Source organism: Haliotis asinina, unplaced genomic scaffold, assembly GCF_037392515.1.
Source record: "Haliotis asinina isolate JCU_RB_2024 unplaced genomic scaffold, JCU_Hal_asi_v2 scaffold_17, whole genome shotgun sequence".
Classification (NCBI taxonomy): domain Eukaryota; kingdom Metazoa; phylum Mollusca; class Gastropoda; order Lepetellida; family Haliotidae; genus Haliotis; species Haliotis asinina.
The window spans coordinates 2,824,884-2,848,716 of record NW_027133889.1 but is presented as its reverse complement, the minus strand read 5'-3'; the positions used below and the strand labels follow the sequence as shown (position 1 = coordinate 2,848,716).

The 23,833-nt window shown below is 41.7% G+C and overlaps 2 protein-coding genes across 2 annotated transcripts in view; both read left to right on the top strand.

The window, feature by feature from the left end:
• Positions 1–1,190: 1,190 nt before the first annotated feature.
• LOC137269816 (NFX1-type zinc finger-containing protein 1-like) lies at positions 1,191–11,035 on the top strand. The gene is made up of 4 exons (XM_067803654.1): positions 1,191–1,333; positions 3,565–9,640; positions 10,226–10,319; positions 10,513–11,035. Exons 2-3 carry the CDS (start codon positions 3,634–3,636, stop codon positions 10,315–10,317), a joined length of 6,099 nt encoding a protein of 2,032 aa, XP_067659755.1. The 5' UTR covers positions 1,191–1,333; positions 3,565–3,633; the 3' UTR covers positions 10,318–10,319; positions 10,513–11,035.
• A 3,999-nt stretch (positions 11,036–15,034) lies between these two features.
• Positions 15,035–23,833, top strand: part of LOC137269848 (NFX1-type zinc finger-containing protein 1-like) — a 69,148-nt gene continuing 60,349 nt past the window's right edge. The window contains exons 1-6 of the mRNA XM_067803690.1: positions 15,035–15,137; positions 16,210–16,742; positions 17,062–17,592; positions 17,776–17,815; positions 18,013–23,048; positions 23,332–23,554. Of these exons, the coding sequence (XP_067659791.1) occupies positions 16,262–16,742; positions 17,062–17,592; positions 17,776–17,815; positions 18,013–23,048; positions 23,332–23,537 (6,294 nt within the window). The 5' untranslated portion in view covers positions 15,035–15,137; positions 16,210–16,261 and the 3' untranslated portion in view covers positions 23,538–23,554. The remainder of the gene's footprint in view (positions 15,138–16,209; positions 16,743–17,061; positions 17,593–17,775; positions 17,816–18,012; positions 23,049–23,331; positions 23,555–23,833) is intronic.

Sequence of the window (23,833 nt, the reverse complement as noted above, 5' to 3'; positions counted from 1 at the left end):
TTAGAGAGCTCATGCACAGTGTCGAACATGCATTTTACACGATATCTTCATACACATCGCAACTCTTTTTTTTTGAAGAGCGCAGATGTGCGCAAACAATAGACAGATCAACGCAGTGTTCACGTTGTATTCTTTCAGCACACAACCTGTCACTTACGGTGTCATGTACACACAAATTCTGACTTAATGCTTTCTTCACTAGTATTGCCACTCCTTCACTTCTCATGGTGTTTTGTGAGTACTTAACGGTTACAGCGCAATCTTAATGGCCTTTCATTTGTTCACAGTAACACTTAGTGTTTTCCGTTCACCACCAGTATTCTGTTATAGCCAGAATGTTTCGTGGAATATTCCATGTGGAAATGCAAAGCATGATGATGTAGTGTATGAGAATATGGTGAATACTTTTTATGCACTGCTTTGTCCTGACTTAGTCCTGAGTAAGGTATGCACTCTCTCATTTTGTGTTATCAGTTTTGCATCAATGCTGTCTACGTTCACTCTTAAAGTGTAAGTTGGTGTCGGACCCTCCTAGAGTTTCAGTAGTCTTACACTGGTCACATGCACTCCACGTTCCTTAGCGTAGTCTCAGTTTGCGTCTTGAATCACATTAACCGGTTCGTCAGCACGCATAGATGATAACACAAGTCTCTTTGTTTGAAATCTAGGCGTAATACCGTGGAAAGCTCTCGACCACTCGTTGTTAAATGTAACTGACCTTTTGTCACAGTTATCTATTGTATGTATGTATGTATGTATGTACGTGTATGTATGTATATATGTATGTATGTATGCATGCATGCACGCACGCACGCACGCATGCATGCATGCACGTATGTATGTATACGTACGTACGTACGCATGCATGGTTCTGTGTGTGTGAGTGCGTCTGTGAGTGTGTGCATGCGTGCGTATATGTATGTATTAGTGTGTGTGAGTGCGTGTGTGAGTGCATGCGCATATGTATGTATTAGTGTGTGTGCATGCATGCGTATTTGCATGCGTGTACCTAGGCGTGTTCTTGTGTGACTCCATACATACATACATACATACATACACACATGTATACTCAAACCTCATTAATTACAGCTACTTCCTAGTCACACCCTGCTGGCGATATCATACGACGAGCGTTTCATTGCATCAAATGTGAAAGTAGGACTACTTGGAAATGAATGTGAAACTAGACCAGTCACAGTAGTGATATGTAATCTGTGAAGTGGTTCGAGGAATGTGAGGCCAGTGTTACTCACGTTATCCCAACATGTCCGGGGTCACAAAGACCTCGCTGCCAGAACTATATTTACATACCTGATCAACACTGTGAACACTCGTGAGTATTACATACCTGATCAACACTGTGAACATTCGTGAGTATTGCATACCCGATCAACACTGTGAACATTCGTGAGTATTGCATACCTGATCAACACTGTGAATATTCGTGAGTATTGCATACCTGATCAACACTGTGAACATTCGTGAGTATTGCATACCTGATCAACACTGTGAACATTCGTGAGAATTACATACCTGATCAACACTGTGAACATTCGTGAGTATTACATACCTGATCAACACTGTGAACATTCGTGAGAATTACAGTATTTGTGTGCATCAGTTTGAGTCACATACGAACCGTCTTACGTATGACGTCATAATTATATACCGGGTGACATACTGTCCATGAAAAAACGTGACAGTGCTTCGGTGCCCTAAGGCTAGAAAAACCTATATGATACAATGTTACCTGATTAATCTACTCGATATGCTGGTCACGAAGGCGCTTGTCACTATATATAGGTAGATTGAATCTGGTGACGTTCATTTCCCAAACTGTTCATGATGTTGTAAATCGCAATCTGTACTTAACACAAATTAATTGTGAGTGACTGTAATAACAGTCATGAGTGAGTGAGTGAGTTTAGTTTTACGCCGCACTCAGCAATATTCCAGCTATATGGCGGAGGTCTGTAAATAATCGAGTCTGGACAAGACAATCCAGAGATCAACAACATGAGCATCGATCTGCGCAATTGGGAACCGATGACATGCGTCAACCAAGTCAGCGAGTCTGACCACCCGATCCCCTTAGTCGCCTCTTACGACAGACTTAGTCGCCTGTTATGGCAAGCATGGGTTTGCTGAAGTCCTAATCTAACCCGGGACCTTCACGGGTAAACAGTCATGAAGGCACTGTTATTCATAAAATCATCTTTTGGAAATATTCATTTTCTTTTATCTAGTAGCACCTGTAATCTCTACTGCAATATACTTTCCGAAACTTACTCCTAATGACAGATGGCGCATATCTATTAACAGGACCATGAGCGTGTATTGACAAAGCTGTATGACATTTACTCTTGTAGCATTCATCCAATCCCCAGTCTCCAATTTGAATCGGACGAATATCCTAGATCTGGATTTGATGTATATAGACCATTTAAGACACTGGTCGAACTTGAGACATAGCTTACAAATATTACAAGCAAGCAAAATCTGAGCTTTTGCCCTGTCTGTATGGCGGACGACTATTATCTGTTATATATGTGCGACGCGTATGCCGATTGGAAACAGGAGTCCATTCCCCAGAAATATCAGGTTCACGCTACAAGGGAATCAGTTATAAGAATTCTCTCATCAAAAGGCGAATCTGACCATGTTAAGTTGGCCCTGTTTTTACACATTCGATGTCGTTAAGGAAGAGTCTTATTTCTCCTGTCAACTAATTCCACAATGTCGCTGTTTTCTACAGTTTGCAATGTCCATAATTTGCCTGGCATCATAATAGTATGCACACGGGCAAGAGGTCTTATGTACAATAAACAATCTTGATCTGCTCTTGTAGTAAGCCCGAAAAATGATTCAGAATAGTTTGGCGCCGCCTTTTAGTACTATTCAAGCAATATCATAGCTTGGGCTTTGGCTTTACACATTGGGAAATCGAACCCGGGTCTTGGGCGTCGAGGAGGAAAATACCATTGCATACAACAGGTATTATGATCAGTTATATTGTGCAGCTTTATTGTATGCACAGTGCACACTGCACAGAGTCAGTATACTCCAGGACACATCAACATGATATTACCGAGTTGGGAGACAGCCAAAGACTATAAATAGGCTCAACGTTATCAACGGATCGATTGCTGACAAAGGCGTCCTCTGCTTGCGTTTAGCAGTCCTAGAACGAAGCACATGACTTATTCAGAGTAGGCAATTAGATCTACAGGTAGGGATTTTCATGAAACTGATTCAGGTAGTTAGTATTTCCAGTGTAGCACACTGTTCTCCTGCACTCAAAATCGGTTGAATTTTATGCAGCGATACCTTGTTTTGTTCAAAGATATTTTACAGACCAAATCCACAGTATCAACTGCCGAACAGAAGGTATTCAGGTGTCTACAATATAGATGTGGGATCATTTGAACCTTTTTAATCATAAGCATGAGGGATATGTGTGAAGTTGACAATGAACGAGAAGGCAAAACGACCTGCTGTCATATAACCACTGAAGTATTTGACGATGTATTGTTTTGTATTGTTTAATGCGTTGATATCTTTCAGATTGTTGAGCGTCATGACCGTGCTGCTGGGGTACTAATGTAGGGCAAGAGACTTCACAACACGGTCAGTATGGAGGAGTTCCCGCCACTGATGTCTGAAGCCAGGGCTGGAAAGAAGACCAGAGGTAAAGTGGAAAAGACGAAAGAAAAGCCTAAACCTGCACATGGAAAACTCTGCTTGAAAGATGTGGCAAGCGTTTTGGAACAGAGGGAAACTAATGACAGTTATGAACAGCTTTCAGATGAATGTGACGACACAGCAAAACAAAGCCCTATTCATATCAATATACCACCCCTATCAACAGTTCCACAGGAAATTCGAGGAACTGGGGCGAAGACCACAACCTCAAAACCATTGATTAAAGCAAAACAGAAAAAGAGAAAGTATTTTACTCTGGACTTTAACCTTCCACCAGCTTATCCAGAAACTCGCCATGAGCTGTATGGGAGCAACCCCTATGGAGCCCAAGGACGCGAAACAGCCATCAGAGATTCTTTGTGGTTGAAGCCTGTTTATGAACATGAAGATGTCGCTGCAACACCCAAATTAGAAAACCTTGATAACTCCAACAGGGTGATGACAGGATGGATACAGAAATTGGAAAAGCAAAATCAGAGTTCAAATTTGTGCGATAATCTTACTAGTACAATCCAAACTGTTGAAAATCCCTTCATGCATGACCGAGGCAGTGTGAAGAAGGGTCTCACATATAATCCAGGCTTTCAGCAAGGAGGACCATGTGCAGGCAATAGGTATGACTGTAATACTAGCATCATCCAAGCAAATTGCATGCCAACAGTCGAGGTAACAACTGTTTCTGAGACACACGCCCTTGAGAATAAACTACCAGAAGACCAAAGAAATAACAAACCTCCAAAGAAGGGTAGGAAACATAAGACCCACATGGTGCCAGCTCCTGTTGAGATACTGGGGTTTAAAACAAAGAATCCCAGTCGGAACACAAAAGGCCATAAAGGAAATACAATTTCTAGACATTTAAACAATAAGCCATTGCCTAAACGTCCAGCTCAACGAAAGCTTCAAAGGCGAGTCATTCCAACTATCCACCCTGATGACACGGACAGTTCAGATGAACTGGTTGAACGAGACTATAATTGGATCCATCAAGGTCTTACTGAGAGAAAGATTTCCGAGCCTCTCCTGATGACTTTACAATGTCAGCCATCCCCTGTAATAGCTTTGACTCTGGCAAGGAATGTAGATCTGGACGATCTTTTGAATGATGAAGCATCTGACATAGAAAACTGTCTTCTACTTGTGTCTCTGATATCCAGAGGATGTGAATGTCAAGTTGTCCCAAAGACTGGATTGCAAATCCTGACAAAGATGACAGGGTTTGTCGCAAAACATATACACTCCTTAACTGCACGAGTTGCAGAAAATGTTCATACAGTTGGGCCAATGACAATTCAAAACTTTTTCAGAGACATGGTGACCATATTAAAAGAGATGGTACAAAGGGTGCTGGACACAGGTACTGATCCAACAGCAATACCCACTCTGATTCTTATTGCTGCAGCTAAACAGTTGACAACAATTCCTGAAGAGTCACGACAGGCGATTCTTATGGATTTGATGTCATTGAAAGATGCAAGATTCAAAGTGTGTGAAGATACGTTCTTGCATAAGGATGACAATTTCCGACAAATCAAGCTCATGCCCACAAATGATGACATAAACCCCGCCATGAAACCACTCCTAAAGAAAAACAAGGCAGTCGGCAAATACACAGACGTTGATGAATATTTAGATGTTCAGTACAGGCTCCTCAGGGAAGACTTCATTCAGCCTTTACGAGAAGGTGTTTCAGAGTATCAAGACCTATTGGCAAGGAAGGACAGACGAACAATACGTCTGTATCAGAATGTACTAGTCAGGCGCTTCTTCTGCTCAGAAGATGGAATCGTATACAGGTTACAATTTGACGTGAGCAAACTTTCACATGTTGACTGGGGTAATACAAAGAGACTCATGTATGGATCAATGGTATGCATCTCAACTGACAACTTCCAGACAGTTCGGTTTGCAATAATTAGTGATAGAAAACCGGAGAAACTTCAGCATGGGAGAGTAGATATCAAGTTTGAGTCTAAAGTAAAACTGGACCCGCTAACAAAGTTTACGATGGTGGAAACTCCAGCTCTGTTTGTTGCATATCGACATGTGCTGATCGGAATTCAGCAGATAGGGAGCAACAAACTTCCAATGTCTGAGTACTTTGTGGAATGTCGTGCAACACTGGCACCTCCAAAGTATTTGACCAATGATGATGCTATCAGTTATGACATGAGTGGTCTTGCAATGACGTCAGGGGACGGCAACAGCGCTTCATTTAAGTCTGTATGTGTACACCAGGAAGTAGAATGGCCCATTGCTAGCGATCTGGAAATGGACGAATCCCAGTTCAAGGCATTTCATACAGCTCTTACGAAGGAACTTGCCATCATTCAAGGGCCTCCTGGAACAGGCAAGACATATGTTGGACTGAAGATCGTCAAAGCTTTGATGCAAAACAGACATGCATGGAACCCTGATAACTCGAAGCCATTATTGGTTGTTTGCTACACCAATCATGCACTCGATCAGTTCTTGGAAGGAATTTTGACATTTTTCAAAACAGAGGTTCTTAGAGTTGGTGGGCGTTCAAAAAGTGCAATATTGGTAAACCATAACCTCAACCAGAAAAGATCTGAGCTGTTCAAGAAAAAAGCCCACCTGGATGAAGACATCAGTACAATTCTGGAAATACGACAGGAATTGAAAGAGGACTTCCTTGTATGCCAAAGGGAGATAGAGGAGTATGGACAACAAGTTGATGCCACAACGGAAGGTGTCCTTCATGAAGACTATTTAAGGCCTTTTATGAAGCAGCATTTTAGGAAGATTACCAAAATATTTGGTAAGAAAGACCGTTTTTCTGCCCTTCTGGAATGGCTTGAGATTAAAGGAATAGGCAAGGAAGTCTCATTGCGCCCAACTGATACAGCAACCTCCAAGGGAAACGTACAAGTGGATGACAGCAAACAGGTCGATGGACACGAGGAGGAGGATGAGACAGAAAGGGAAAGGAAGCTTGATGACATTGATGAATACCTGCAATTACAAACAAGGAATTTGTCCATGTATAGGAATCGGTGTCTTGCTGTTAGTCTTCTTGACTGCGACTTGACAGATGAGGAATGGAAAACGAAACACAAAACTTCCATGAAAAAGGACAGCAGACAAACCCTGAAAACTCGTTTGAGAAAGGAAATTTTGTCGCACGCAAAAATGGAAGAACATGAAGCATCTAGCGTGAATGATGCAAGCGCTCTGACAATAGCTGACCGATGGCGATTGTATAGGTACTGGGTTGACCAGTTTTGCCAAAAGATGCACCACCTGATGGGGCCTCTGAGAACATTGTGCCAGAATGCTGCTGATAGGTACAAAGAAGCCAATGCTTTGGTCGACAAATACGTATTTGAACATTCCTCGGTGATTGGCCTAACTACAACAGGTGCAGCAAGGTATCAGAACCTCCTGACAGATATACAACCTCCTGTTGTGATTGTGGAAGAAGCTGCTGAAGTATTGGAAGGACATATCATTACATCCCTTAGTCCAGGGTGTCAGCACCTCATCCTGATCGGTGACCACAAACAACTTAGGCCAAATCCAAACGTGTATGAACTAGCCAGGAGATATAACTTAGATTTGTCTCTATTTGAACGGATGATCAACAATGGTTTACATTGTGATTGTCTGGAATTACAGCACAGAATGAGGCCCTCCATCTCGAAGGTGTTACGACACATCTATGAGAAGTTGAAGGATCATGAATCCGTGTTTGGTTATAAGGATGTTCTTGGAATTTCAGAAAACATTTACTTCATTAACCACTCTGTCCAGGAGTCAGAAAACAAGGAACTCATGAGTCATCTGAACGACTTTGAAGCAAAGTATATCACAAAACTATGCCAGTATTTACTGAAGCAGGGTTACAGTCACAGACAAATAACAGTCCTCTCAACATATTCCGCTCAGATATCACATTTGAGGTCAATGATGAGAGAAGAGAGACAAGAAGGTCTGCTGATAACAGCTGTTGACAATTACCAGGGAGAGGAAAATGACATCATTCTTTTGTCCTTAGTACGCAGCAACCAGGAAGAAAAGATTGGGTTTTTGAGGACTGACAACAGAATATGTGTCGCACTATCAAGGGCAAAGATAGGGCTGTATGTTATTGGGAATTTTGATCTACTATCTCGTCACAGTGAAACTTGGAAAAATATCACTCAAGACCTTAAAGATTCAAATCAATTCGGACCAGGTTTGGAACTCTACTGCCAGACCCATCCGAGAGCAGAGGGCGTCGTTGTCACAGATCCAAAAATGTTTCAACTGGTCCCTGAGGGTGGATGCTTGAAGCAGTGTCATTATTTGTTGGACTGTGGACATAGTTGTACTCTAAAATGTCATGCATATGATCCAAATCATGTGTTGTTTTCTTGCAAACAACAATGTCAGAAGCAGATTTGCAAACTTGGCCATCCATGCCCTGCTGCTTGCTCAGAGAAATGCCCTCCCTGTGAGTTCCCAGTCGTCAAAACTATTCCTAAATGTCAGCATACACAGGAGATACCATGCAGCGTGGATCCGGAGTTGCATGTCTGCCTCAATGCGTGTGACGAAATATTAGAATGTGGCCATAAATGTGGAAATCTTTGTGGGTATGAACACATCTGCTATGAGACTGTCCCGAAAACCTGGCCATGCGGTCACACAGGAGAGGTACTCTGTTCAGAACGAGATCATGCACCTTGTCTTGAGCGATGTGAAGCAACACTGCAGTGTGGGCATTCATGCAAAGCATTGTGTTATAAATGCAACGAAGGACGACTTCATATGCCCTGCAAACGGAAGTGTGACAAGATTCTTATTTGCGGCCATGCATGCACAGTCTCTTGTTCTAAATGCCCACCTTGTACTTTTGACTGTGAGAAGGCTTGCTCTCATGGAAAATGCCAGAACCCCTGTGGCCAGTCATGTCAGCCGTGTGAGAACCCATGCAAATGGGCTTGTGCACAATTCAAATGCACACAAATGTGTGGAGACATTTGCGACAGAGATCGGTGTGACAAACGTTGTCGACGAAAACTCGAGTGTAAACACACCTGTATCGGACTTTGTGGGGAAACCTGCCCCCGCGTCTGCAGAATATGCCACAAAGATGATGTGTCAACTTTTCTTACAGACTCAGAAGATATTTCAACAGCCAGGTTTGTTCTCCTTGAAAACTGTGGACACATCGTCGAGGTACATTCTTTGGACAGAATAATGGAGAAATGTAAGGCCAGCAAACAGATCCAACTTCCAAGCTGTCCATGGTGTAACACACTTATAAGACGTAATGCCAGGTATGGGGCTCAACTAAATCAGACACACAAACAAATAGAAATAGGAAAGGCTTTCCTGGCTGAGATGACAACAGAAAGACTAACAACCCTAAAGAATGTGATGCACACTGACATAGATAGTCTTGAATGTCACGATGATGTATGTAAATTGATAGCCAATGCTGGAGACGATGAAGCTCGCCTCGTAGCCGTTAAAAACCAGAAGACCTTTCTCATTGTACTGGAAAAGCTGAAGGCACGAATGCGTGAACAAGGGGAAGTGGACCATCAAGAAGAAATTTGGCAGGATATCACGAGTTTTGAGCAATGGCTTAAACTCCAGCGGGATGTCTTTACTGAGCAGGAAATCTCAGACGCTCGGAACGAATTCCACAGGATTACCATTTGTGTGTTTTTACATGACTTGTTATCACACGAAACTAAAGACGGTTTTCTACCTCCACCCATGGTGCTACTGCAAAAGGTCAGGGCTGTCATCAAGGCGAAGAAACAATTTACTGAAGACGAATATCAGCTTGTTACAAAACTGAAGCAGGGCGTTTCCGATGATTACCCCGAATGTGTCATGTTTTATGAGAATACCATGAAAGAAAAACTGTGTGTCTGGAGACACTTGAAAGCAGCACAAAAACATTGGTTCAAGTGCCAAGTCTGTGAGTATAGGACAGTTGACAGTAATTACTTAAAAAAGAAATGCAAGCATGCATTGCCGTAAATGTACTTAGGGAGCATTGCTTTTTTTCAGGCTTATGCAAGTTGATGCACATTCTAATAAACTAATTTATGCTTTAGTAGTCTTGCAAATTTCTTGCTCTTTCAGAATGCTTTCCTGTGATAGTGTGATTTGTAAATTTATGACTGTTTCAACTGTTTTCCTTACTAACAAGTGTCATTGACATTTTAGAAGCTGGAAAATTCAAAGCAATGAAGTTGTATTAATAAAGTGTAAAGTATTTTGAACTTGAATGATAAATGGTGATGTTCCTGGTATGGAAAGGTTGTATGTACCCTGTTGTAGCGAAAGCTTCCTGGTATGAAAAGGTTGTATGTACCCTGTTGTAGCGAAAACTTCCTGGTATGAAAAGGTTGTATGTACCCTGTTGTAGCGAAAACTTCCTGGTATGAAAAGGTTGTATGTACCCTGTTGTAGCGAAAACTTCCTGGTATGAAAAGGTTGTATGTACCCTGTTGTAGCGAAAACTTCCTGGTATGAAAAGGTTGTATGTACCCTGTTGTAGGTGATGACCACGTTTACTATGCTGAAGACGGCGAGGTGGAACACGAATGTTATATGTGCGTTCGTGACAGAGCTTTATTAGAAGACATGTAAAGGTAGATACTCATCTGTGCATGCGTATTTAAGTAGAAAGCTGTTCAAGATTCATAATGCTGATTATGATTAATAATGGAGTTAATTTGGTTGAACTTCCTTTTCTGTTCTTAAAGTTATAAAGCTATGACACCCAGGCCTGATCAATCTGCGCTAATCTGTATCACCGGACGCTTGATATATTTTTAATTTCAGACTAAGAGGAATCATGCGCAGATGTTTTCATCGATCGGAAATACATGGATCGCAGACCGTGAACTGTGCTGTTGGTTGTACTCTTCCATCAGGAATATAACAACATGGACTTGGACCAGTGAATGAGTTTATTTTTACGCCGCTTTTAGCACTATTCCAGCAATGTCACGACGTGGACACATGGAATGTGAAGAATTTAATCGCGACGAACAAACGGTTTAACCACAAGGCTACGCCTACCACCAAAGAAGGTGCTTTCCCTTATGTATTTGAGGAACAGAACAACTTGTATACAGTTGTACACGCGTGGATGTCGAGTATGTCAGGCTCATGATGTGATCCTTTACTATACAGACATGTGTTGTGTCACTTCGTTGTCCTTGAATTGTAAATCGGGCAGTGTTTTGTTTCCCTCAGACTGATTGACTCAGCAATATCCCAGCTATATATCGGAGGTCTGTAAATAATAGAGTCTGAGACAGTCAATACAGTGATCTATAGCACGAGCATTGGGTCAACCAAGTCAGCGAACCTGACCACCCGATCTCGCTAGTCGCCTCTTACGACAAGCATGGGTTACTGAAGACCAATTCTACGCCGGATTTTCACGGGTCTATGACCTTAGAAATTATTGTTTTTGTAGTATGTTTGCTATATGTTTGGAACAACAATGTTGTTTAAAGATATTGGTTACCATGATAGTAACATAACTGCATAATGATTAATGATGTCTGTATATAGGTTTGTCATTTATAAGATTTCGATAGGTTGAAAATGTGCATTAATGACGCTGCACAATTGCTCTTTCACCATTGACATAACACTTGGCTGTGTGATTGAAAATGTTGCTTGAAGGACGTAAATGTACATGGATGATTTGAAGGTGTTCTCATGGCAGATTCATGGATCATGACAACCATTGGAGTTGATTGTATGCCAGGGATATATATCATTTACTGGCCGTTCTAACTCATTAATACAAGCACCATGTGCGGAGTCCTGTAAAGTCCAGTACACACAAGAATTTGGTTAAGTCAGAGATAGCTCTACTTAATACCGGATGAAACAGCTCTCCACTTCCGGATATGTATAGTCTGTTTCCCGAATGAACAGGATTTTCCATTACAGTGTCGGTGTGGCAATATAACATGCTCATAACAAAACCTAAAAACACGCAAATTCCTTCATTGACAATGGATCCATTACATTACTAGCGTGGTATCCCTGCTCATGCTTGTATAATAAAGTAAAAATATTATATATAAGTACCCCAGGCTGACGTCCAAATATTAAACAAAGCTTGTCTCAGGTGATATTTGTAATTCTTACATTTTAACTCGAATGTAAATCCTACATTCTAAAACCTTCCAACATTTATTGAATATGGTCATCCAGACCACCATGGTCACGACGTGGACACGAATGTTAGTAAGTTAAAGTGAGAGAAAAAATTCGGTTATAGTATTTTAATATAATATAATATATAATAATAGTCTTTCGAAAGTATATTTTGAAAATATATTTTCAATTGCGATGCAGTACGGTCTCTCTATATATTCATGTACGTATAGTATACACAAATCAGATGTCCCCCAGTGATAAATATCATCAGTATCACTGTATAATGTGAGTTCTTTTTGAAATAGTTACGTTTCATAAATGACGTGACTATCAAGTGTATATAATAATATTTATCTTCGGAAGGATGCACGTATTCACGCTTAAATTCATTGATGTGAAAGCAATACCTAGAAGTTAGACTAGTAAATAAAGTTATTGATTGAATGTGACTATATGATCAAAACAACACGTCAGTAAAAATTTGGATCTATCGATCCAAAATAATATGGAACATTGCTTTATCGGCAGACTATTTCAGGTTGATTATTCGCTACAACAAACATTGTGTTATTGACGTGTCTCATGACGACTACCGGGGACAAGCCATTTTGGGTTAGCGCACATCAAATAACACGTGTCCTGATGCAGATCTGAACAGTATGATGAGGTGTATGATGGGGACAGCTAAAATGTGCCATCAATTGTAAGCTGGTCTTCGCATGGTTCTTGTCCAAATACAGAACTGAACTATGTATAGACCCTTGCGACACCAAGGTGAGTGGGCTAACTCTGAAAATACTACATGCCAGGGGCACAAAACCGTGATCATCATTCATTTTTACCTGAGACAAAACGACATTCACTGTCTCTCCTAATGTTTTCATAAAAGTTATCCACATTGGGTCACGTTAGGGGTTAGATCAATAAAGAATTGGGTAAAATGTTGTTGGGCGACGATGATTTTGTACTTGCCATCCAAGTAATCCTGACCCGCTTCCAGCTAGGCGCCATGCAGGTAGCAAAAGTACTGTAAGTCCCCATGGTCCCTAGTATGGTGATCTACCTTCAGTTGTTGGCAATCTATAGCCTGTTTTTATAGTGTATTGCCTTCTCTCATTACAGTATTTTAGTTTTACATGCTAGTTTTATGTTCAATTCTGTGATAGTCTAGTATTTTTACTGTCCATTGTCGACAGGTTTTACTCCTCCAGATGTTTTCATTGTATTAAGTGAACTGTTCTTGTCATAAGTGAATTGTTCTCGTCACGATAACCATTTTATTAAATATCGACTTGGTTTATTAGACCTTGTCGAAAATAATGGAAAAATGTGTCCATTGCAAAATCGAAACGAATTTGTCATTTATGCAATGTAGAAATGGAGAATGAAATTCACTTTGTGTTCGTCTTTCCATTTTATAGTGACCTTCGAAAGAAATATATTAAAGATCATTTGATAAAGATGCCACCATCGCATGCTTTCGTATATGTTTTAACTGCTAAGAACGAATTTCAAATGTTAAACCTTTCACTATATATTAAACATACATTAGTTAAAAGAAATGAATTGCTTAAAGAATGTAATACTCTCTGTGCGTAACTTTTTGTTATATACATACTCTCTTGTATATGGGCCGGAGGCCTTTTGTACAATACACCTATTGACTATGACTTTGATATGGCTGCAATATTGCCGATGTGACGGTAAATATTAACTCACTCACTCCTGAACTGCTATATCAGCGTAGCCGTAATCGTTAAGGTCACGCCGATGACCCTTGTCCACAGAAAGTGAGTGAGTGAGTGAGTTTAGTTTTACGTCGCACTTAGCAATATTCCAGCTATATGGCGACGGTCTGTAAATAATCGAGTCTGGACCAGACAATCCAGTGATCAACAACATGAGCATCGATCTGCGCAATGGGGAACCGATGACATGTGTCAACCAAGTCAGCTAGTCTGACCACCCGATCCCGTTAGTCGCCTCTTACGACAAACTGAGTCGCCTTTTATGGCAAGCATGGGTTGCTGAAGGCCTATTCTACCCCGGGACCTTCACGGGTCTCCACAGAAAGAAACATGTTAATACATACAGGCAAAAAAGCAAATACTCACTCACTCACTCACTCACTCACTCACTCACTCACTCACTCACTCACTCACTCACTCACTCACTCACTCACTCACTCACTCACTCACTCACTCACTCACTCACTCACTCACTCACTCACTCACTCACTCACTCACTCACTCACTCTGATCATAGTGCAAATTTTGACACCTCATCTCATATTGACCCGTGAAAGTCCCGGGGTAGAATAGGCCTTCAGAAACCCATGCTTACCATAAAAGACGACTGTGCCTGTCGTAAGAGGCGACTTACGGGATCGGGTGGTCAGGCTCGCTTACTTGGTTGACACATGTCATCAGTTCCCAATTGCGCAGATCGATGCTCATGTTGTTGTCTGGTCCAGACTCGATTATTTACAGACCGCCGTCATATAGCTGGAATATTCCTGAGTGCTGCGCAAAACTAAACTCACTCACTCACTCACTCACTCATCTCATATTTCAATCCCCATGTAACGGAACGTTTCTCTGTTTCCGTGCGTCATAATTAGAAATCCAATGTGGAAGCTTCCAATGTCCATAGCCATTATTAATTTAAATCACATACAGTTACTAGTGTCCTCCAACAAACAATCAAGCAAACAAACAAACAAACCTACATACATACACACCAATGCACACACACATGCATGCATAAGGACACACGTACATACAAATAAAAACACCCACGCACACACATCTCCGCCACTCAGTGATAGATACTGCGTGAATCATGTTGGACTTGACTACATTTGCACAGCATATCATGTGGTCTCTCGATCTTTAGCCTTGAAGATAATGTGTTGATTATTCAACACACGTACATACACGCATACTTTCACCCTCATTTCATAACCCTGGATTTCCTTTAACAAATATACTCATATCACCGAAAGCAGTCACGGGGACAGACAGACTACACTTATTCACCCATGACAGCAATACTGCTTGTTGACGAAGCCTTGAACGTCTGAGTCGGCCCACGACAACAAATGGCCAATCACTTCGTGTCTAGTTTCCCTTTCCTTTTCCCGGAATTTCCATCTATGGCCGACAAAGAAAAAATACCTTTCACTAGTCAAACACAGTATAGGAAAAGAAACGTATTGTATCATAAACGTTTACACGAGTATGTAAGCTGGCATTAAAGGAAAGGTGTTCAGTGTCTGCTTCATGGTAAGTCATCCTTTACCCTTCTTCACACCGGTAAAGCAAAAGCTACACACATAAAGATGAATGTCATTAACATAATTATTGACAATGTTAATACTGCCCACAGCTAAGCTAATGCGTAATTCGGCAGTTGATTTTATACATTGTGGCCATATAATTTCCATAACAAGTGCTATTTACAAACAGTTACTGGAAAACACCTCTGACGTATGGTCAGTGTTTTCGTGATGTATTTCCGCACCTAAATACACGGTGTAAGGGAGAGCACTCTATCGAGACCGGTTTGAATGTATGTAGAAAGTGTATGAACTCGGAAGGGTGAAAATAAATATCATATATACCTTCTACTGGGTCTTATGAGGTTATTTTTCGGCGCGTTCATCAGTGTCCAAGCTAAGTGGCTGGGGTCTGCAAATAATCGAGTCTGGATCAGACGACAGTCCCGTGGTCAACAGCGTCCATCTACGTAGTTGCTGACCCGTGAAGGTCCCGGGGTAGAATAGGCCTTCAGCAACCCATGCTTGCCATAAAAGGTGACTATGCTTGTCGTAAGAGGCGACTAACGGGATCGGGTGGTCAGACTAGCTGACTTGGTTGACACATGTCATCGGTTCCCAATTGCGCAGATCGATGCTCATGTTGTTGATCACTGGATTGTCTGGTCCAGACTCGATTATTTACAGACCGTCGCCATATAGCTGGAATATTGCTAAGTGCGACGTAAAACTAAACTCACTCACTCACTCACGTAGTTGCTATACGACGACACTGACTGAGGCTGACAGCTCGATCCCGTTGGTCGCCTCTTACGACAAGCATGGGTTACTGCAGATCAAAACTAACACGGATTTTCACGGGTCTAAGGTTATAGTAACTAGACGTGGTATAACGTTGTTTAGTAAAACGGTATGAAGACGTACAATAATATCGATGATAGACAGATCTACAGTGAGGTAAATGCTTGGTTAGATGATGTATGCTACTATCGTCGGAGATGTTCTATGGAATACTCTATACTTCATGATTTCTTACATTTTCAAAATGCAACATCATTTACATCAGCTGATATTTTCAGGAAACGTTAAACAAGAGCGCAGTGAAACAAAACAGGCATACCATCTGCTGAAATGTCCATGCGTGATGTAGGTGAATCAGTGTGTGAAGTAAGTGATGCTTCCCATGTCATGTTCGGACCAAAGAACACTCTCAACCACAGCCCATGTTCTATTGATGTGGAGTGTGCCGTTGAGTCACCAGATGCTTGCCCTGAATGTACAGTGGGTGAAAGCGCATCTTCAAACAACACAGAGTGTATTGACTTGAAAGAGAGGTTTCAGGAAAACACTGAAACAGACGGTGCATGTTCTACACAGGAGTGTCATATTCCAGAAGAGAGTTTTGATTTGGGAAGTGAGGCGACTACCTCTGGGCTTGATGATGAGGATGCAGATGAGGACGATCAAGCTAACACGACATCAGTGGTCATGGTTGGGTCGTCAAATACCCTTAATGTCATGCTACCTGGAGGCAAAGTCCGAAGCTTCTACATGGAACGGAATACAAAGGTCAACATTAAGTACAACACTTCTGCAGAACCTTTAACAGAACGTGAGTACATTGTAATCCAGTTATGGAATTATATTTCAGAATTTCATGAAAATTAAGGAACGGTACGATTGCTTGTGGATAAATATAGGATTTGTTATCAATAGAGCGCCATAACTTTTCTAAGTATGTAATAGTTTTCTGAAGCAAGTGTTTAATGGGATTACACCAAACCGAAGAAAGGAGCACCTAAGGAAAGCATCAATGACAGTTTTTCAATGTGTAAATTTCAGGCGTTCAAATATTCATGATGAACAAATATTTTCAAATCAGTAACACGTCCACACGCTCACGCATGTGATCTTTTGATTTTAAATTTCAGCGCACAAAGAGAAAGTCAGGATCACAATAGATATCGAAGGAAATCAATCAGCAATGGATGCCGTGTTTGCCAATTACCACCGCCCTAGGACAGGACTCCAGCAAAACCTACACAACCTTTTTGATCGGTTAAACTACGCCATTGACTTGATAACACCAGGGTCCATTGTAATAGAGTTACGGCCAACAACGAGTAATTCTGTGCAAACACTGCTAGAATCAATTGAAAATGGACAGTTTGATAACATTGTCAAAGAACTATTAAGCGAAGAGTCTGTATTCAAGATGATTGCTGGTAAAGAGGTTACTGTTACTGTTGAACTGAGCATTCCAGAGGAGATGATCCAGAAGGCTGGGACATCCCTCATCGACCCGGCTCCTGTAGACTGTCGCGTACTGCCAGATGTGAACGTGAGCGTGCGAGAGGAGGGCACCGAGGATGATGACAGCAGCCACTCTTCATCGGTTGATCCTCCTGATCCACAAGAGGCTGAAGACGATCCATCCTCCAGTGTTGACCCAGAGTCAACAGGTAGAATTATCTTTTCACCATGATATTCATTTTGGGATGATTAAACATAATCAGTTAAGATATTACGAGATTTATCATTTTGTTTTCCATTTTCTCTACTAATCCATAAGGGTAAAAATCTGACGCATTTAATTGTTACATGGAATAATGGCATCTGTTCAGTTTAGTTATTTCTCAATCTAGATTCCCAGGGTGGTGCAGACTTCAGAATGTCACGTTCAAGGTAAGAAAAACAATACACAAGTTCGAAAGTAAACAAATCTAGAAGTAGCAAATATCAATAATAAACATGGAATGATTCTTTTCACATTGTCATTAAAAATGGTGTTCAAAGTCAACGGTCTCTGTCAGGAATCAGTAACAAATCACTCAACTGTTCACTCCTCAATTTGATAATGCATCTAAACATTTGTCTTTCAGTCAAATTCATGGTAGACCACGAAGGCTGACTCTTTCTTCACTGAAGGGATTGCAGGACTGTGAACCATTAGTAATAATAACACACATCAATCAGGACGTAAAAGGTTTTAAAACTTTGCTCTGCAGAAAGGACCTGTCGCCAAAAGACTTCAAACTGATTGTGTCTAGTTTGAGTAAAGTAGTTCACTGTGAATCAATGCCAGAGTGGATCAATGACATACTTAGTAAAGTTGTTACTACCCCATTTTTTCGAACATCGTACGCAAATGTTCTGCCACGTATGGATCCAAATGACATAAGACGAGTGACTTTTGAGAGTTTTCCGATCTTCAGAGAGATTTTGAAACGTATGCCATCTGACGGGTGGCCGGTTGTGGACACCCTTGCTCTACTGTCACGTGGCTTGATGGTAAGAAATGGCATAAAAGATGTTAATGTCATTAAATGTGCAGAGGAATTAGATGAACTTCTGCTGTTAACTAAACCAGAAACACTTGAAATGAATGCATCAACATCCAAGCAGGACATGGATGAAGATGAAGAGTTTGGCACCCCTCCAGAAAGCTTCCGTGATCTTCCAGTCATCCCGAGAAAGGAGGAACTCGACGGAACTGAGGAGATCTTCCTTCTGCGCAATAAAGTGGGAACTAGATTCAAAGATCTGGAACACTATCTTGAATGCCAGTTCCGCCTCTTCAGAGCTGATGTCATTATGCCTCTGAAGAAAAACATTCAAGCATTCAAAAGGGCCGACACGGACACTTTTACAGACTATAGGACATATGTCGATGTACACATTTTGCGTCCTGTCTGTTCATCCAATGGTCTTTGCTATAGGCTTGCCTTTTCCACCACACATCTGAAAAGGGTCAAGTGGGAATCAAGTCAAAGATTGATCTATGGCTCCCTGCTGTGTTTGTCATCAGATAGATTCACTGACGATGTCCTCTTTGCAACTGTTGACAGTCGAGATCCTGAAAGTCTAAAACAGGGACTGGTTGATGTGAGGTTTCTGTCAGATGTACCATATTCCGCATACAGATCAAGAGGTGTTTGCTTTGATATGGTAGAATCACCTGCATATTTTGAAGCTTATAAGGATGTTTTGATTTGTATGAAAGATCTGTCTGGAAGTACCCTGCCTTTCCAGGAATATATAGTACAATGTGTAAACATTGTGAAGGAACCTCTCTATTTGCAAGAACAAAAAGATGCTCTGTATGATCTTCAATCCCTTTTAGATGAGGCGTTCAAAGTCTCCGACAGAAGGGAGAGAGACAACACTGAAACATCTTTGAAAAAATCAAAGTGTGCTCGAAATGTGAAGATTCAGGATAAAGGCTCTTGGCCTCAGATTGATGGATTAGATGCTTCCCAGTTAAAAGCATTACATAATGCTCTGACTAAAGAGTTTGCGTTGATACAGGGGCCTCCTGGAACCGGAAAAACCTACCTTGGCACACACATTTTGAAGACTCTTCTACATAACTCAGACGTCTGGCTTCGTGGGCAAAAACATCTACCTGTTCTTGTAGTATGTTACACCAATCATGCCCTGGACCAGTTTCTGGCAGGACTGTTGAAAGTTTTTGAGGGTAAACTTATTCGTGTCGGAGGGCGTTTCACGACAGAACTGATGAAGAGACACTCTCTTAAATATGCCAGGGATGGAATAAAGAAACAGAAAGCAGTGCCATCTCATATCCATGAAGCGAAAATGGCCATATTAAGAAAGATGAAATCTTTGAAGAGGACAATTCATTTAAGTGCAGCTAAACTTGAGGTAGCCAAGCGAGAAATCCTTCACGAGAACTGTTTGAGAAGCTTCATGGACGAGAAGTTGAGAAGGCAATTTCCACAAGAGGATCTGTCACCAAGAGGGCCTATCATACTGAAGTGGCTTCGCATTGATGCTGATTTAGCCTTAACAGACAGGACCAGCGATCAGAGTTGCAGAACGGAAGATGACAGTGATGAGGAAGATAGTGGTGAAAAGGGGGTCAGTTTATCTGACTATGACTTGCCAAGAAACAGACACCAAATAGTTCAAGACTTACTACAAATATTAGATCTTGACTTCGACTTTGACACAGAAGACACCATGGATGAGAATGAACTACCTGAGACAGAAGATCAAGTTACACAGAAATATGTAGCCTTCAATGTCACAAAACTAGGAGACGGCACGGTGTCTCGGTTTTACTCAGCACAAGAGAGAAGAAAGCAGGTGGAAACACTTCAAAAGAAAAGGAAACTTAAACAAAGTTTAATGGAGAAAATCACATCATTTGACTCAATGACAAGGGATGAAGAAACAAGTCTCAACGACATATGGAAGCTACCGCACAAAGACAGGTGGCGTTTGTATCGGTTTTGGGTTGATCTATTTTGTGAACACGCGTGGGAAGAAATTACTCTGAAAGAAGAAGAATATGAAAACTGTTCTTTTCGATTCCAGGAAGTTTCGTTGCAAGGTGATAAACTCATATTAGCAGAGACTGACGTCATTGGAATGACCACAACAGCTGCGGCAAGGTATCAAAAAATACTGAATGAGATAGGACCCAGGATAATCATCATTGAAGAAGCCGCTGAAGTTCTAGAAGCCCATGTTATTGGTACTTTGAGTAAAGGGTGTGAACATCTCATACTGATTGGAGATCACAAGCAACTTAGACCCAACCCCACAGTGCATGAGCTTGCAAAAAAGTACAACCTTGAAATTTCATTGTTTGAAAGGATGGTAAAATCTGGTCTACACTGTGATACTTTAGAATGGCAGCACAGAATGCGGCCCGAGATAGCTGAAATTATTCGGCCTATATACCCACAGTTGAAGGACCACGATGTTGTGAAAGCATATGGCAACGTAAGGGGAGTAAGCAGAAATATCTACTTCATTGAACATCAACATCCACATTCCTTCGATGAGGAGACTAAAAGCTTTGAGAACTCTCATGAAGCAGAATACCTCGCTGGCCTCTGCAAGTACCTCTTAAAGCAAGGCTATCAAAACGAGCACATCACCATTCTCTCCACTTACTCAGCGCAAATAGGTCGCCTCCGATTCGCATTGAAGAAGCAACAAATAACAGATGTGAGCGTTGTAGCAGTGGACAGTTATCAGGGAGAAGAAAATGACATAGTACTCTTGTCACTAGTAAGAAGTGGAAACAAAGGCTCTATAGGATTTCTGAAAGAAGAGAATCGTGTCTGTGTTGCATTGTCAAGGGCAAAGATTGGTCTTTATGTCATTGGCAACTTTACACACATTGCGGAACACAGTGACCTATGGAAGGAAATATGTAAAAAGGCAATGATTTGTGATTACCTTGGCCCTGCCTTGGTCCTGAGCTGTCAACGACACCCGGAAACGGCTTGCATTGAGGCTCTTGATCCAACAGACTTTGCAAGTGCTCCCGAAGGTGGATGTGAGAGACAGTGCGATTACCGACTACCATGTGGTCACGTTTGCACGAAGATGTGTCATTCAAATGACCCGCATCACATTGAATCGCCTTGTTTAAAACCATGTGGGAAAGTTTGCAAGAATGGGCATTCAGGCTGCAGTGAGCTTTGCTACAAACCATGCCCTCCATGTGAAGTTCCCGTGCAGGTGAAACTACAAGCATGTGGACACACACAGGTGATTCCTTGTCATACTGATGCTGGACGATACCAATGCCTTGAGCCTATCACTGTTACTAAACCATGTGGCCACTCTTCTTCTGTTGCCTGTGGAAGGAAGGATACTGAACCATGCAACTATCCCTGTAAGGTCCAACTGACTTGTGGCCATATATGCCAAGGCACATGCGGATCCTGTCACAGGGGGAGGCTACACCAGCCGTGTACTGCAAAATGCACAGAAATCCTAATATGTGGCCATGAATGTCTGTCAACATGCAACAGTTGTCCTCCATGTGAGAAACCATGTGAGAATAGATGCAGTCACCGTACATGCACTTTAGCCTGTGGAGATCCGTGTGTTCCCTGTTCAAGGCCCTGTGACATAGCATGTAGACATTCCAAATGCACGTCAACCTGTGGAGACATGTGCAAGAGGGAAAAGTGCAATGCCATATGTAGGAAGAAATTAAAATGTCGTCATCCTTGCATTGGACTTTGCGATGCCCCGTGTCCAAACGTATGCAAGGAATGCAACCCAGAAGAAATATCGAAAGCTCTGGAAGCCTTTGGAACCGAAATCTCAGGGAACAACAGGCTCATTCAACTGGAAGAGTGCTCTCACATATTTGACGTGAAAGCCATGGATAAATACATGGAAGGAGATTCGGGAGACGTCGAAAAAACTGTTGTGGAACTTAAAAAATGCCCAATCTGCAAGACTCCCATTAGGCGGAACCAGCGTTATGTGAACATCATCAAAGGAACTCTTTCAGATATTGAAAAGGCCAAACTGAAGGTCAGAGAAAATGGACGAAGAGTGCGGGATTTGCAACAAATGATTTTGTCGATGCGAAACAGATTTCAAGGCTCAGACAGGGTAATCGTAGAACGATTGACAACTACCAGTCTTGTTCCGTCGGAGGGTCACTTGTCGGCACAGGTCAGTCAGTTGCGAATCATGGAGAGAGTACTTGGCCTAGAGAAACTTGTAAGATCAGATGCCGCCAAGAATAGCTCTCATCTGTATGAGCAACTTCTAAGAGCCATACATGCCTTCAAGGAATGGCTTCTAGTTCCAAGGTCTTGTTTTGGGAAGCAGGAGAGGCAGGATAGTGATGGCGAGATGAAACGACTATCTATGAGCCGATACCTCATTACAGCATCCCACTTGATTGACTCAGACAGGAAGGGTAGTAGTGCTGACATGAATATGCGGATTCACGATATGATTCAGCGCCTAGCCTCTTCGGAGACGCACGAATCAGTTCTGTCCGATGCCAAGGTACTGGTGGAAGAGGTCAAGGGCCATGTATCAGAATCCAAGATTGGAGCATGTGATGAAGAGAGGGTCGTGATTGTAGAAGCGATTGACATGAAACAGGGTCACTGGTACAAATGCAAAGAAGGTCGGTATATTGTGTGTTTTGTATATTTGTACAACTTGTATAGAGCACATGTTCTTACTTTTCTTGTTTGTATTGGAGTATGTCTTATGATGATGTTTACACATTGTCAGATGTCGTCTTTAGTGGACTGACTTTAGTAGATTCTAACTGAACAATGATAAAAACTAACCAAGTTTAAACTATCGAACAAGAGTGGACTACATTATTGGTTATTGTTGGTTACATTACTGTTGGTTACACTTGTGCAGACACCATAATGTATGGTTGTATTACCTTTACCCAGGCCATGTTTATGCCATGAGTGAGTGTGACAGACCTCACGAGGAGGTCACGTGTCCCGAGTGTGAATCATCTACAGGAGGGTCTGCCTGTGGAATAACAGAAGACAATGTCTGGGCTCCGGAGATAGACGATCCAGAGGACCTGCCGTGGTCTGATAAGAGAGACTATGAACTTGCATGGAAGCTACACGAGGAACTTAACGGATAAGACGTTATTCGTTATGCGTAAGACGTTATTCGAGCATCATATAGCTTCACATACTCACCTATACACTCAATAACGGACCTTACCACTTCAAATCTCATTGACAACGCCTGACAATCACACTGTACTGACTAACAGGAATCATCACCTATACACTCAATAACGGACCCTACCACTCCTAATCTCATTGACAACGGCCACCAATCACACTGTACTGACTAACAGGAATCATCACCTATACACTCAATAACGGACCCTACCACTTCTAATCTCATTGACAACGCCTACCAATCACACTG